Raw genomic sequence first — 15799 nt, forward strand, 5'->3', positions numbered from 1 at the left:
CCGCAGAAGATAAGGATATGTAAATGCACAAACTCGCTAACAATGAAACGCCACCCGAATGATCTCGCTTCGTCAGCCTTCCACGGTCTCAATTTTAACAAAGTTCCAACGAAGCTTCTGTTCCGTCTCGCGTTCAATTCAAGTTTCCACGAAGCTCTTGCTCACGCTCAATCGCTTCGAACAGTGACTTGAAGTTTCCTGCGCCGAAGCCCGAGAAGTTGTGACGTTGAATAATCTCTAAGAACACAGTTGGGCGATCCATCATATGCTATTAATTATAGTCAGCGCCAGTTCTGCCTAGATCTAGAGTCTTCAGAGAAGGGAAGGGTAAAGAAACATACCTTTGTGAACAGCTGCAGTAAATAGCCACCCTCATCAAAGTCAATCAGGATATCCAAGCTGCGAATGGTTTCAAAGTCCTCGTGGAGCACCAATCCAGACTGCTTCAGGCGAGCCTTCATATTGGTGTAGTAAGTCTCAGGAACCTTGATGAACTCCACTCCACGAGCCTTCAAGTTGGTGATGTCGCGGATAATGTCATCAGTCAGCAGCGCAATGTGCTGCACACCAGCTCCATTGTAAAAGTCCACGTATTCCTCAATCTGTGACTGCTTCTTTCCCTTGGCAGGCTCGTTGATCGGCATCTTGACCAACTCGTTGGGAGATGACATGACAACACTCTTCAAGGCGGAGAACTCACTGCAAATGGTTAGTGTTATCTTGTCATTGGCCTTGATTTGGCTTAACTTACGTGCAGATTTGGCTGTCGTCGACAGACCAGAAACGGTGGAAACCGAGTGCCTTCTCGTAGCTACTCAATCGTCAGTATTTTATCTTCCCGAGGCATCCGTGAAGGAACAGGCAGAGTAGCTTACTATTCACAGATCTTATCCATTTCATCCCAGTCCTGATTTCCAACGCAGTGATCAATTCGCTTAAGGTGCACTCCGGGCAGGAACTTCGAAACAGGGTCCTCGACATTCGCTTCCAGACGATAACCCGGGAGGAAGGCGCCCTTGTATTGGTTGCGTTCAATCAAAGTATGGGTAGTCTGACCATATGTCTGAATAGTCGCAACCTTCACCTGGCCACCCTCATCTTTGATAATAGTGGGAGCATAAACAGCTTTGGCACCATTCTTGACGGCAGCGAAGAAGACGGCATCGACATCATCTACTTCAAATGCAACATCCTTGACTGCATCGCCGTGCTGCTCAAGGTGTTGGTGAATCTCACGAAGCTGGTCTTGTTCTTCGGGAGAGAAACGGTCGATCTGGTCCAAAGACCGGAGAGGTGAGGTAAGAATGAAAGTGATATCACCGTTGCGAATGACGTGGGAGGAAATGTGGCGGTGGCCTGTCTCAAGGCCGCGGTAGGCAATACGCTTGAACCCCATACGGGTGATGTAGTAACTCGCAGCCTGTTTGGCGTTTCCGACATACCAGTGAACATGGTCATAGCCACGATAGCTGGTGATGGAGGATGCCTCGTTCACCGTAGAAGGAGGTGGGGTGGTGGAAATAGCTGAAGGAGCCATTTTTGTGATCTCTTTTCTCTTTCAGATTATCTGTACTATGTTTGCTTGTTGGGTGATAACTCACTGTCTGAAAAGCTGTCAGCTTGAAGTGTATGGTAAGATGACAAGTTAGATCCGGGTAGTGAGGTGTAAGATGAGAAGTAAGATGAGAAGTAGGATATCAACGCCACGACTTCTACTGTTTTATAAGAACCAGTAAAAGCGCCTCTATTAACCGTACCGGGATTTTTGCGGATATCTCAATTCAATTTTCGTCATTGGTGCTATCGTTGTAAGCGAAAGAGCCGTGCTTTGGCTCGGCTGGGGGCGCATTCTGAAATTCCCTGTAATAGCCGGTAACAGCCGGGCCGCGTCTCTGACGGGTTCACGGCCGCCCTCTATTCATCCTAGTAGTACTTATCGTTCCAAAGCTTGCTTTCTTCCATCTTCCAAGTTCTTTGCTTATTGAAGTTCTCGATTTTCTTACTTCTGAGATTCCTCAACTGAGTCAACTTCACCTGTTCATCTTCACATTCGCAAAAACGAGTCTCACAAATACCACTACCCGAGAGGCAGCAAATATCGATATGGCATCAATCGCAGCTTCTCGCCCATCACTCACGTCGAATGATGCGGCAGTTCTTCAAGCTCTATTCGATGCCGAGTCCTCGCCTTCCTCTGGGATCACGGTTGATTCATCGCTTCCTCCATGGCCCAAAGCCGTGAACATCTCCCAAGAAGACCTTCTCTCACTGAAGAATCGCGAAATCGAAATAATCCGAGAGTTACAGCCAAGCATGAACCCAACTTGCGAAGTTGTGCAGTCTGCAGTTGATAGACTTAGCGCTCTTCTTGTTCAATATCCTTCGTACCCCTCCGCATATACCAACCGCGCCCAAGCCTTCCGCATGCTAGTCGATCTCCAGTTCGACAATACCGAAATGAGCACCGACGATACCTCAAATGATGCACTATTCACACCGCAAGCCGCAGATATGTCTTCTCAAATTCTGGCGGACCTCGGGCAAGCAATCACTTATGCCACGCCCGCTTCACCAGCAGACCCAGTATCATCAGCCCAGGCACGTCTCCTGGCAGATGCGCACACACATCGAGGGTATCTACTATTGAAGGCCGCACGATTAAAGAAGAATGCAGTTGAGAAAAATGAAGAAGCCTTCGGTCCAGATCGCTTGCGGGAACTTGGGGCAGATCAGCTTGAGGAGATGGCAAGCCGGGATTTCTTCTTGGGCGGAAGATATGGAAATAAAGTGGCTCAGCAACTTGCAGTGCAAACGAACCCCTACGCAAAGATGTGTGGAGCGATTGTTCAAGAGGCTATGAGGAAGGAAATCGAAGGGTGATAATGATTTTTAGCATACTGCAGATGGTTTACTGCTTCATCATTCGTGGCGTTATGAAATCAGCTTAGCATTTGAGGATATTCAACAAAGTGTGTTTAAATTCAATATTCTTTTTCCCACCAGTCCTGTTACTACGGTGACTTCAACCACGGATCCGATAGTAACTCCTTTGCGGAGGCACGATCCTCAGGTCGCCATTGAAGCATTTTGCGAATAAAACAGAGAAAGAGGTCTTGTTGTGGACCTTGTAGATGATCCTCTAGTTTTTCTAAGGATATGGAGGGGATTTCAACGGCACCCTTCCAATTACCTATACCTTCATTGTTAGCTGCAATAGCCCCACATATCAAACGTTAACAAATATATAGGAGATATACCGTCAATGTCGAAAAACTCATCCCCATACTGGCTTTTGTGAAGCATGTCTTTAGGCGGTGGCCCAAGAATCACAATCATCTTTGTAAGGTGATGGGTGTCAGAGCTTTTCTTTTCAGGATCACAAGCATAGAAAAGATATCCCTGCTCAAAAAGATCCTATGCCTATAGAAGACATCAGTATCAAGAGAGTCAATCTAGGATTTCCGGTAAGCTAACAAGAACTCCAAGATTCCAGACATCAATCTTCTCATTCTAGGGTATCCGCAATAAAACTTCTAGGGCTCAGTAAATCAGGGGTTGTACATCCTCCCATCTTAACTAAGTACTAATTCACGAACTAAATCATACCTCCCTAAAATCCGATAATATAGGACGACCATATACTTTAGGAATTCTGAGTTTTCGCGAAGGATAGATTATTCGGTTCTGAACTAATTTGTAGGGGCTGGGATTGTAATTCTCGGCCTCCTCGCAATCAAGCAGAATTGACTGGTCTTCTATACTCAGCATGATATTTTTTTCCTGTATATCTACCTATGGTTAATACCAAATAGTATAGGATGAACAAGATCGAGACTATTTTACCGGTATGAATGATTCTAGCTTCTGTATGAAGGAAGTCGAGAGCAAGAAGAATATGAATCAAGGTTGGTTTCAGTAAATTCTCCGGTAGAACTTTCGCTACCGCTCGATTACGCAGTTCGAATAGACTCATGGCCAAAGGCGCATGTACAAGACACTGATAAGAGCAAGAGTTATCAGTAGATTTGAGTTGAAAGTCATCTAGTGCGTTCCGGACGAGAAAGGATCCTGTGTGGGTTGAATTGAGCGTTGTAAGATGGTTGTATATCTCTTTTTCTCTTTTGCCATGACCGGAATCACGCTCAAATATTTTCAATGCGACGTAAGCATGCTGCCTATAGCCATTCAGTTCAAATGTTGGTTTACTCAAGATCCTCTGGTGAAGAGCCCCACTGTAAATCCCTACACAGCCATACAGTTGAGTAGCCCCCGTGGCCCAACTTTCCAATCACCTGGTATCGTGACTTAAAGACATCCCCGATTTTCACTGGGTAAAAGAGATCTAGCGAGTACCATCGCAAGGTTTCCTCTTCTAACTTATCGCCTGAGTCGAGTAGAGCACCCAATGGAGGGGGGGGTCGAGCTGGGGATGGCCGTCGCCGAAACACATATTGCCTTAACTGACGGGCTAAGCGTAGCATTATTTGAACTGATGCGTAACAAGATATGCACCAACATAGAAATGGGGAGGAAGGGGACTCTCGATGACGGGCGGTGAGGACCAGCCTCCAGGTATTGCACGCTTGGGCCCCACGATTATGACCAATCAATGTCAGTGGGTCAATTGCCAAGGGAACCATGATTCATGAATGTAGAAGCTTAACAGCCGGACTTTCTACAGAAGAAGAGAATGAGCTATCTACACAGAGAAGAGTGAGAGTACAGGTCACATGACAAGTAACCAAACAATAAGGTTTGGCGGCCGTGCTTATAGTGAGCTGGACTCAGTTCAATACTAGTAGAGACGGAAAACAAGGAATACTTGATGGAAATGAATGTGGAATAGATAATTGATTTGGTAAAAGGATGCTTGATGAAGGCAAGTTCAGGAAAGTGGGTCAGAGAACAACAAGAGCGGGCAATTCATCCCGGGTTCAACGCTTCCCTCATCCGGTCGCCACAATAGCGCGACTCGCGACTTCTTTCAAATGCATTGATGTCTGCAGATAAAACTCGGCTTGATGACCGTCGGAGGAACACATCTAATTTCGGTTTCACTGCGAGGTGGCATAGCTGTCGGAATGCAGACCAGCTCATAGCCACTAGAGTTTCACCTGGTTTCTCCCCCTCTGCAGCTCCCTCGTATAGATCCTCGATGATTTGATGATACGCTTGATCATGGCGAACTTGAGTAGTCCGAGTATACCGCAACTCAACAGTTAGGATAGCTATGGGAGGGATATCCCCCCCAATCTCGATACTAACTCCATTAGCACCAATCATTGTACTCCCAGGCTCCCGGCACAAACAGGTCAAGCGGAGGATGATCGGCAGGCAGTCAAACCCTGCTCGGCTAGTAAGATGTCCATTCTTACTAAGTGCAATGAGGCCACTTGGGCATAGCAAGTGGTATGGTAGACCGGTTTCTGGGAGTTGAGCCTTAGCAGACCATAACCGATATTCATCCACATCAGCTGAGCTCTGAATCTGGTCAGCGTGGAGACACTGTGACCCTATCAACTCCGTCCAGAGAAGTGAGAGGTAGCAACAGAAGTCAAGCGGTTTATTCCACATTGGAGTCGCTGTTATAAACCATGTAACATTCCGAGAGAGCTTAGCAACAGACTGGTGCTGCCTAGAGGATATCGTTTTGATGCGATGACCCTCATCGCAGATTGCGCATTGGAGCCGAGCTCGGAGGAGGCTGAGAAAGAACCGGCGGCGAGTCGTTGTTTTAATGGCAGATAGGTTAGTCGAGTCCACATCCGCGTCCTGTAGATCGGCCAGCTTATCGCGCGCATCGTCCAAAGTACTATCCACAGGAGAGGGCCCAGGTGTGGGAAGTATTGGCTCATCCTCAACATCTGTAAGGAGATCTTCGTCGAATTCCTCCTCAGCCGCTTCGGGATCTCGCGCCTTTGGATCGGCCGTGGCCCGGGGGACACCAGTATAGCAGGTGGAGTTCACGGGGTTACCGTCTATGTCCACCTCACGAGTGGTACGCCGGTCCCAGGCCTGGTAAGAAGAGAGAATGATCGTGGTGCCAGTGGCTGGGTCCAAGGGGTCAAGGCTATCAAGCATCGATTGCAGGTCAGCGCTCTTGGCTAGAGGATCTGCCGCAGTAAGCCAAGTCTGTTGAGCTCCACGACCCTTCAAAAGGAATACATATGAACCAGCCATCTTCATGAGGACTAGCTGATTTAAGGTTGGGATGGGTTGCTGCGACATTTGATGATGGATTTTTTGTGGATGACTGGTAGGTGGAGAAGACACATGGAACAACGATGGTAGCGATTCTGGCCCAGGTGCCGCTTGGCATGCCCCTCTCTGCACATGTGGCACATGCAAGAGCGTTCAAATCGGGACGAGGTCATATAGTTGCTGTCTGTCTGGGTAGATAGTTTAAGGGAAACATACGACAAAAGCCCGGAGTCGAGCCATGAAGACCCACGTTTCGAAGTAAGATGTGTAGGTAGGACCTACTAGTAGGTACTATGTATAACATTCAAATGTTTGAACATTTGAACACATACCAGTTGACCATTTGTATCTCGAGTACTCAGGGAGTAAGTACTCACTTCAAGTACGAGCTTGAGTACCTACCCATGCCAAGTCTGTAAAAGTTAAGTATGCACTAGTCGAGCACTTGAGTGCACATGTGGACATTTATATCTGCGCGGCGCGCTTTCAATGTTAATTGTTATTACCTTCTTCTTCAAACATTGAAGGTTTAGTAAGGTATACTAATCTCTATATGTATCTCAGTAAGGGCTACTACCTCCAGTCTTTCTAGCACTTGAGGGGTATCTATTCTACTTAGTATGTACTAAGGTCAACATACTTAGTACTATGTGTAAGTATCAGAGGAGGAATGCAGGTAAGTGGATGAGGGCCACGGGTATGACATAAGCGCTCTACCACGGCAACCGGTGATGGCCTGAGTACGACGGAGGACGGGGGTTCGATTCTCCCTATCAGAATTTCTTTTCTTTTCGTTTTTGTGGTTAAGTATCCGATCAAGCTTATCGTGATCCGAAGATCAACTCCATGTACACTCCGGAGACATCCACTGGTTGCTGCTCGGATTTCCACAATAGTGAAGATAAATACATTTTTCGGTCACTGTCATTATCCATTGAGTTCATTCCTTGGTTTAAGCCGACGGCGGGCGCATAGCAATTTGTAAACTGATGAAAATCCCCAATTTGATCACCAAGCTTAGATCAGAACAGATATCAGGCTTTTGGATACTTCATAATTCCAATGGCCATTAGCTAGGCCTCTATTACCGGAATAAAACATCAAAACTTCCTGGTAAAGAACAACAGGAAACTTCTTTCAGGTTGTGGAACAATTTGTGCCACATTTCGATAAGATCGGATGCGGCATCGGCTATCGGAACGACGCATCCCCCACATGATGAAATGCTTTGGATCGCATATGAACAGCTCTATTTCCAGCAAATTATCTTCTCTACTTATTTCCCACTTAACACCAAGACTCGAATCAAAATAACATCCACTTTTCCGCAAAATAAAAAATCCATCGCTCATAATGTCATACGAAATTCAGTACGACGCATCTCTGGCCCCGCCCCGCGCCGCCGCCATCGTCAGCTTCATGCAAGACTTCTACCGCACCAGCGATACCGAGTCATTGCACGAGAAATATGTCGAAAGCTTCACCGATGACGCAACTTTGATCATGGGACCCAAGGAGGCAAAGGGTACGGATGGTATGTTTACGATCCCATTCCGACCAAGCCGAGTTGTTTCATGATGCCATGTCAACTTATACTCACATACGCTCCTCTAGCCATTCGCCCTCTGCGACACGGTCTCTGGACCCATGTGGCGTCGCGCAAGCACACTCCTACTCGTATCTTTTTCGGTGGCGAGAACGAGATCATGCTCTATGGTGGAGTGAACTACCGTCTCAAGGCTGACCCTGAGACTGATGTTTATATTCCCTGGGCTGGACGCGTTGTCTTTGCCCCACAGAAGGGTGATGAGGGTGTGAAGATGCAATTCTACCAGGTCTACTTGGTGTGTATTTCTTGGATAACGTGGTTGTATGTGGATATTTACTGACAGGTGTGCATAGGACCCATCCGCGCAATCCGGCAAGAAATGAGCGATTGATACATGTATTTTATTTAGCAATTTTGAACCTACTATTTGAAAGAAATTGGTAGTAAATTTGATAAACTTCATACTATCAAGTGAAATTTGGAAAGAACCATATTCAAATTACTGAGGTACTGCACCTCGCCCGCCTAAACATTACAGGCGCGCTAAAAGCGATGGCATTTTGGTTGTGTCTGTATCGAGGTTGAGAGCGCAGATGCCAAGTAAGCAAGGTATGGTGCACTATATAATTCAAGTCAGGCAAACTGATGATTAAAGAGAATGTTGTGGGTATCTTACGCAGACTTTGGCTCCCGTAGAGTTCAATAGCAGTGGACATGAGAACGCATTGGGACAACAGCCAATTGTTGCACCCGCAGAGATACACGTAGTATTGACCGCACACTGCACATGTCAATCGTCAGCAACGAGTCAAATCAGCAATTTTTTAACACTTACACATGTACTTGTCGCATTACAAAAAGTCTGGTTCGCAGCACAGGCTCCGCACTTGCCACTTATACAGCTCTGAGTAGATGTGCACTAGACCAGGAGTGAGTTCAAGACGCAGAGGAACGGGGAATCCGATTCAATCCAGTACTTACCTTAGTACCACAGCTTCCGCAGTTGTTTATATCTGAAGTTGTATTTGTACATGCGCCCCCACAACAGTTGGGTGTCGTTCCAGAGCACTAAGATCCATTGTTAGGTCTGGTCGAGATAAGGCAAAATCTCCATTCAAGTGGTCAAAGTCCATGCACTCACCGTTTTGGCGCAGGTTCCACAATTTGTGGAGCTTGTATTTAAGTTGACACAAGATCCATTGCAACATGTTGGGGCTGTTGTAGGGCACTAAGTCATATTTTGGTCAGAACCGTTAGGTTGCTGGGTGTTGTGCAGTAGGATAATCTTACGACGACTCCACAGGCTCCACAATTCTTGGAGTCGGTGACCGTGCTGGTGCAATTTCCACTGCAGCAGTTTGGAGATGTAACCGGACACTAATACACAATTCTTGTAAGCGATGGGCCGGTTAATGACCGTTTTTATCAACATAGCAAGGTACTTACCGTGATGTTGCAACTGCCGCATGTCAATGGATTGCTGTTCACATTCATACATACCCCGAAGCAGCATGTGGGTGCAGCAGCTGGGCACTTTTTTTACATCAACTACTAGTAAGTCGTTGTTTCGAGTTGCTTCGTTTGGCTATGATAGGTGTAGTATAGACTTACCGCAAGACCGCATGTTCCACAATTATTGGGATCAGTCAATATGTTGGAACACTTGCCATTACAACATGATGTAGCTGGGAAAGAACACTAATTTTCAAAGTAAGCGCTCCATATTAGTAGAAATTGTCACATCCCATGCCCCTCTCTTATATTTCGGGATACATACTGTGGTATTGCAAGAGCCGCAAGTCAGTGGACTGCTATTGAAGTTGGTGCAAACACCAGAGCAGCAATTTGGTGCTAATGGAGGGCACTATAAGAAGCGTCAAAATTATGTTTTTCTGGATTATTGAGTGATAAATGGAGAGGAACAGTACTGAAAGGCCGCAGATTCCACAGTTAGTCGTATTTGTATTTGTGTTTGTGCAGGATCCGGAGCAACAAGTAGGTGCTGCAGCAGTGCACTGGGAAGGTATTTCAAGGTTTATATGTCAGCCAGCCCTCTAATGAGTCTTCAAGTTCAATTGATGGAAATCCATGAATAATCATACCGGGTTATTACAGGCTCCACAGGTTAAAGCGTTGCTGTTCAGATTGGTGCAGGATCCAGAGCAACAAGTCGGTATCAGTGGAGGGCACTGGCAACTTCGCATTAGATTTCTTGTAAAATATTCAAGAATATGTAGAGCTGCAAGACATACGGATAAGCCACAAGTTCCACAGTTTGTACCGGTAATGTTCAAATTGGTGCAAGTTCCCTGGCAACAGGTAGGCGATGTTATTGGGCACTGCTTTTGTTAGAAGCTGTTCTCAAACATTTAATAGAGGTTTAGGCCTTAAGTTAACTGACAATTGTGTTGCAGGAACCACAATGCGTAGTATTGGAAGCTAAGTTAGCACATGTGCCCGAACAGCAAGTTGAGGAAGAAGCGCACTATTTTTGATGATCAATAAAAACTCGCTGTGTACGAGTTCTAAATAATATACGGGAGATATTTACCGTGTTTCCACAGGAGCCGCATGATGAGGAGTTAGTTAGTAAATTAGTACAAGAACCTGAGCAGCATGTTGGTGATGACGAAAGACACTAATAAAAAGTTTTAGCAATCCCTTCCTGGGTCATCTTAGGTTTATAAATAGACAGGAACTCACAGTCACACCACAAGATCCACAGTTAGAGGGCGATGTATTGACATTCGTACATGACCCCTGGCAACAGCTTGGCGATGCGGCCGAACACTGTAAAACTTAGTTCAGATCTGTTGACTCGTCAGGGTCAAAGTAACTCACAGTCGTATTACAAGTCCCACAATTCGATGAGCTGCTGCTTAGATCAGAGCAAGCTCCTGAGCAGCAAGCAGGGGACACTCCCGTACATGGTGCTGCAGTACAAGAACCGCATTTGGTGACATTGTTGTTCAGGTTCGTACACGTACCATTGCAGCAAGAGGATGCAGTTGAGGAGCACTGTTAATATAATTAAACCATTGATTCTTCACAACATTTGAACGTGGAAATATTTTATGCTTACAGCATTGGCACAAGAGCCACAATTTCCGCTACTTGCACTCAAATCGACACAGGTTCCAGAGCAGCATCCTGGTAATGTTCCGTTACATGGTGAGGCTGCACATGATCCACAGTGGCTCAAGCTGGAGTTAGTGTTTGTGCATGATCCTGAACAGCAGGTGGGTACAGAAGAGTTGCACTAGACAGAAGTCAGATGATCTGTTAATCTTCAAGGAGACGGATTACTTACAGCTGTGCTGCATGCTCCACAGTTCTGAGAGTTGCTGGACAGGTCTTGACAAGATCCAGTGCAGCAGGCCGGCTCTACACCCGTACATTTATTACTGCAATTACCACAGTTCGTGACGCTAGTGTTGATGTTTGCGCAGTTTCCAGAGCAACAAGTAGACTGGCTTGTAGCACACTATTGAGTCTTAGTCAATACGTGCACGCGAAAGTAAGAGATTATGAAGATTCTTACTGTATTATTGCAAGTTCCACAGTTGACAGGATCGATTCCCAGGTCACGACATCTTCCAGCGCAGCAGCCTGGTATACTCCCACCACACTATAACTCAACACATATTAGTATATGGGCATATTGAATGAAGTCAAGGAAACTTCAAAGTATAGTCAATGGTATTTTGTCCTACCGGGGGAGCTTCGCAGGACGCGCAATGGGTGGCATTGTTGAACAGGTTGGTGCAACTTCCACTGCAGCAATAGACATATCGACCACTGCACTAATAAAAGAATATGATCAGATATTGAAGATGTTTAAATGACACGTCAAATCGATGATCGAAATTTCCCTCACAGTTGTATTGCAGGATCCACAGTTGGTTCTGTTGGTGGAAAGATCAACGCAATTTCCAGAGCAGCAGCTTGGGTCTACTGCTGGACATAAGCGAGCGCTGCAGGATGTCGAACATGATCCACAATGAGTCAAGTTGCTGCTCAGATCCACACAATTATTCGAGCAGCAAGTTGGCGTTATACCTGTCGTGCACTAAAATATTCCATCCCTTCAGCGATTGTGTCATGTAAAAATGTGATATGATGATATCGGGTGTCTTACAGGTGTACTGCATGCCTGTAAATCGGGTAAAAGCGATCGTTCGGATAGTATATTGGAGCAAGCAGATTGGGACGCGTCCTGGTGATCTTGTTAGGCCACCATAATTTCTTGGAATTTAATGGGGTTTTGCCACGCAATTATACCGAGTGGGTTCAACAGCCCTAGGGTTTCTTGACATACATCATCCCAAGAGAAAGGATCGCAGTGAGCTTTATTTGGAAAAGGATGTCCAGCGGGAATTAGAGGGTTTGCGATTGTTCTTGCATTGGGGAAAGTAAAGAAAATGACTGGGTACTTCCTGATTAGAAGATCGCGCTCAAAGTCAGAGTAAAGGAGAAAAGACTCTGAGACGAAGTTTCTTTCGGTCATTGACTTACTGCATATCAATATTGAGGGCATCAGCAGCTTCAAAGTCTCAAGGATCGCCATGACGAGTCAATATGGTGCGATTCTGATAAACCCTGTCTGTCCTTGTTTTGCTCCCTCTATCGCTGGTTGATATGTCGGAGCTTGAACAATCTAATCTCAAAGAGCGAAACTTAGATCATACTGTGACGAACTACTATCTTCAAATATACTGATAATAACAAACGACCCCTGTGTCACAGCTTCCAGGGACAATGTAACGGTGGGTTGAACCACATCGGCTGTCAATTCGTCCATGTTACATCTTTCTAGACGAGTACTACCAGGGATTTGAACGTCGTATGCAAATTGAAAAAATTATTCAAATTTTGTATTTACTTCAAGTACCTATTCCATATTTCGGAAACTATGTAAGAACTTGGTCTTCAACTCCGTGGCATCGATTGCAGCCTTGGAAGTTGGAAGCTCATTCTGCTGCTAATATCGTCACGGGCGCTCTTGCACTTAATATGAACGTCTCCTCCTCCACTGTGACTGAAAGTTCTACTTTGAGCCAGTTCATAATTCGAATATTATACACATCAAGACTGGGGGTTATCGGCTGGACTTTCTGAAGCCGCCTTCCGGCGACACTCAGCCCATCCGAGTGAAGAACCATCTGAAGAACACTCCCAAGATCGACCGTTCCATCTCCAATGGTAACCTCCCAAGGGAAATCATCCATTCTCCGGACGGCATCCTTTAGATTCAAATTCTGAATGCTTCCTTGGCTTCCGACGGATTTGGTGGGGATTGAACGAGCATTGTTAGTGGGTTGACTGTACCCGGCTTCCAGAGAGGCTCCGTGATACTTGACAAAGATGCACGTTTCCTGAGAAAGAGATATCGAGTGAATCCAAACTTTCCTTGGAACTTTTTTAATCTCTTCGCTTGTGTCATCCCCTTGGGCAATGATGAGGTTCAGGGGTAGGACCGCGGGGTTATCAAGCTGGATCGTACTCGGCGTATAAACCCCAACTTGAAAGGAAAGCTCGGGCACTTTGGATGAGCCAAAACGCTTTTGTGCCCTTTGTTTCATAGTCAGGGGGGAAAGTGGAGCGTCCGGGAGTAAACGATGGCTCCGAACTTTCCTTTTGAATATGTGTTCTGTGATTCCGAATTCTTCGAATTCATTCAGTGGCTGATGTCGCAAGGTGATCGGATAAAGTGCAGTGCATGTTCTTTCGATATCATTTTGGCCAAATGTCCCCTTTTCCAAATATCGCAGTTCAGCCTCCAGATAGTAATCGATCCACGCTGTCGACGTGGCCATACCATTACGACCAACTGAACCCGTCGTTCCTGGTAGGTACTCGTATGAAACATCGAATTTCCCATACACCCTTCGTGGGGGATCAGGGATAATTTCCGTGGTAAATGACCAAGAAATTGGATTTCCGCCATCTGGAATGTGTAGGGGGCCTTGGAAGATCGGATAACGTTTTGCAAGCAGGATCTGCTCGGAGGCAACAGGTTGACTAGTGGCAATGGCAGGGTCGGTTGAAAATGAGCCGCTGTTGCCCACACTTGATCTACTTGTCTGTATACGACCTCTCAAAAATAGATTGACGTTCGCATCGGCAGTGACAATGGGAGCGCAACGAACCACGTCACCGATTACCGTGTCACCTGGAGCAAACGTCCATCCCTCGGGCGCAGCCAAATCAATCCGAAGGGCATCACTACACACTTTGCGAAGTGGCATTCTCCTCGAAAAGGTTTGTGTAGTGGCAGTCCCCGATTTAGATCCGATTTAGTCTCCTGTAGATTCTAACACTAAAAATAAATCGCGTTCCGGATCGTTCGCCCAGAAGTGGGGTAATACTTCCGCGCCTCGCCGAGGCTGATTGGCAGCTGGCACCATCCTCTTCTATTTATGTAAAAGAGCCAGAAGGAATTTGTCGAAAGCCTCAAGTTAACCATTCTTCATTCTCTAAGCAGAGACAATGAATTATTCCAAGGTTGAGCAGACTTTTTGGGTTCAGCTTCCAGGCTTCCTGAACCGGTGGTCTGATTGCAAGAAAGAAAATAAACAGTCACATGGTCCTACACCTTCCTCTGACTAAGAAATAAATGGTATCTATATGAAAAATCGCTCGAAAACATCTATGCAGTATGAGCTTCTATGGCTCTCGGGCGAAGTGAGAATTCCCAATCTCGGAGCGCGAGGCGTTGCATCGAAAATCGAGTGTTGACTCAGACAATGCCGTAGCCCATCCACCAAACGCCCCAGATCAACGGTCCCAAAGATCCTAGGACCGCTGGCCCAAAGGACATTTCAAGAATGCACCAGATCCACACCGTTCCATATGCAGGTGCCTTCTTCATCACTCCCCAGTAGGGATCTTCGTTTGTAATTGTAATAAGGTGCATACCCAGCATCACTGCGACAGGTAGATAGACGACAGTGCGAAGAGTCGGAGGTAGTAACAAGCGTCGTAAAAATGTCAGACTCAATTTTTCGCGTGTGAATGGGATGAGGGAAACAGGCTGCGGATTCAAAAAGCTCCATCGCGGAAGTCGAAGGGTGACGATGTGGCCGTGGACGAAGTGAACGAGAAATGTGAGTAACGGCAATGTTTTAATAACAGCCTCTTTCACCAGCTGTGACACATCCGTAGATTCAGCGTACATGTAAGAAGCGAGGTAGGCGAGGGTGAGGTGGAGGGTTGTGAGGGGGATTGAGAGCAACACGGTATCGAGGAAGGGTGGGAGGGGTTCGTCCACCACAGAGTCGTCATCTTTTTTGTCTTCTTCGTCTCTCTTGATCTTTGGTTTGACATCTTTGCTGGAAGGGCTCTTTTGTTCACTGAAGCTCCTTGAAATCTCGCTATTGACATCACGATCGGTTTCCACAAGAGCTCCAGACGCGTCCACTGTCACGTAACGTGCCCCCGACGATTTGGTGGACTGCTTCGTTTCTCTATTCAATGACGGTGTAGCCTTGAGCCCGGCTGATTTGCCAAGTAGCTCATTTTGACGTTCTTCGATAATGTCATAGAGTGTTTTATGCTCTTTGGGTTTTGTGGACGGATCGTCGCGTGAGGGGAGGGAGAGAGGAATGTCAGAGTCGGTGGGGTCGGACTCAGCAGCCGCAGCACGGCGCTGCTTTCGATTTCGGGGGCCGTCCATGGATCGAAGATAATGAGGCAGATGTTAAAATTGTAGAGAGAAGTAGAGAATCAAAAATGGCCAAGCAATAGGAAAAAACTGGTGGAGGAAGGGACTCGGCGATAGCCCGGGGTTAAACTGGGGAGCACCCTTTTATTGCACAGCCGAACCTGTAAATCGTAGGGAGGCGGGCAAATCCCCAAGTGAATTTCTTAGCTGGAAACCTTGGAATATACAAATAAATGGCAATTGAAAGTGGCGATTCAATAATTTCAAGCTGCGGTCAGTTTGGTGAGTCCATCGAAGAGATGTGTCAAGTGAGACATTTCACGCTAGTTGGAGTCCACATGTGATGCCTTGCTGCCTGGATACTCAGGCTCTGGCTTTGAGAATAC

At 46.3% G+C, this 15799-nt stretch overlaps 8 protein-coding genes across 8 annotated transcripts; 2 read left to right on the top strand and 6 right to left on the bottom strand.

The window, feature by feature from the left end:
- Positions 1–133: 133 nt before the first annotated feature.
- Positions 134–1537, bottom strand: N7466_008415 (4-hydroxyphenylpyruvate dioxygenase family protein; the record flags this gene model as incomplete). The annotated part of the gene is made up of 4 exons (XM_057167804.1): positions 134–268; positions 342–699; positions 752–811; positions 876–1537. 4 exons carry the CDS (start codon positions 1535–1537, stop codon positions 134–136), a joined length of 1215 nt encoding a protein of 404 aa, XP_057018435.1.
- Positions 1538–2103: 566 nt separating this feature from the next.
- hmgX lies at positions 2104–2880 on the top strand (the record flags this gene model as incomplete). The annotated part of the gene is made up of 1 exon (XM_057167805.1): positions 2104–2880. The coding sequence occupies one exon, from the start codon at positions 2104–2106 to the stop codon at positions 2878–2880; it is 777 nt and encodes a 258-aa protein (XP_057018436.1).
- Positions 2881–3011: 131 nt separating this feature from the next.
- N7466_008417 (protein kinase) lies at positions 3012–4481 on the bottom strand (the record flags this gene model as incomplete). The annotated part of the gene is made up of 6 exons (XM_057167806.1): positions 3012–3190; positions 3258–3414; positions 3475–3510; positions 3607–3788; positions 3844–4216; positions 4257–4481. The coding sequence occupies 6 exons, from the start codon at positions 4479–4481 to the stop codon at positions 3012–3014; spliced, it is 1152 nt and encodes a 383-aa protein (XP_057018437.1).
- A 442-nt stretch (positions 4482–4923) lies between these two features.
- Positions 4924–6228, bottom strand: N7466_008418 (Helicase C-terminal; the record flags this gene model as incomplete). Its single annotated transcript, XM_057167807.1, has 1 exon — positions 4924–6228. One exon carries the CDS (start codon positions 6226–6228, stop codon positions 4924–4926), a length of 1305 nt encoding a protein of 434 aa, XP_057018438.1.
- A 1326-nt stretch (positions 6229–7554) lies between these two features.
- Positions 7555–8133, top strand: N7466_008419 (uncharacterized protein; the record flags this gene model as incomplete). Its single annotated transcript, XM_057167808.1, has 3 exons — positions 7555–7735; positions 7816–8045; positions 8104–8133. 3 exons carry the CDS (start codon positions 7555–7557, stop codon positions 8131–8133), a joined length of 441 nt encoding a protein of 146 aa, XP_057018439.1.
- A 2815-nt stretch (positions 8134–10948) lies between these two features.
- N7466_008420 (uncharacterized protein) lies at positions 10949–11498 on the bottom strand (the record flags this gene model as incomplete). Its single annotated transcript, XM_057167809.1, has 5 exons — positions 10949–11009; positions 11061–11104; positions 11165–11234; positions 11292–11378; positions 11464–11498. The coding sequence occupies 5 exons, from the start codon at positions 11496–11498 to the stop codon at positions 10949–10951; spliced, it is 297 nt and encodes a 98-aa protein (XP_057018440.1).
- A 1222-nt stretch (positions 11499–12720) lies between these two features.
- On the bottom strand, positions 12721–13998 carry N7466_008421 (uncharacterized protein; the record flags this gene model as incomplete). The annotated part of the gene is made up of 1 exon (XM_057167810.1): positions 12721–13998. The coding sequence occupies one exon, from the start codon at positions 13996–13998 to the stop codon at positions 12721–12723; it is 1278 nt and encodes a 425-aa protein (XP_057018441.1).
- Positions 13999–14489: 491 nt separating this feature from the next.
- N7466_008422 (uncharacterized protein) lies at positions 14490–15425 on the bottom strand (the record flags this gene model as incomplete). The annotated part of the gene is made up of 1 exon (XM_057167811.1): positions 14490–15425. One exon carries the CDS (start codon positions 15423–15425, stop codon positions 14490–14492), a length of 936 nt encoding a protein of 311 aa, XP_057018442.1.
- Positions 15426–15799: the final 374 nt, after the last annotated feature.

This window comes from Penicillium verhagenii (assembly GCF_028828195.1).
Source record: "Penicillium verhagenii strain IBT 33310 chromosome Unknown utg000008l_segment0_segment0, whole genome shotgun sequence".
Classification (NCBI taxonomy): Eukaryota; Fungi; Ascomycota; class Eurotiomycetes; order Eurotiales; family Aspergillaceae; genus Penicillium; species Penicillium verhagenii.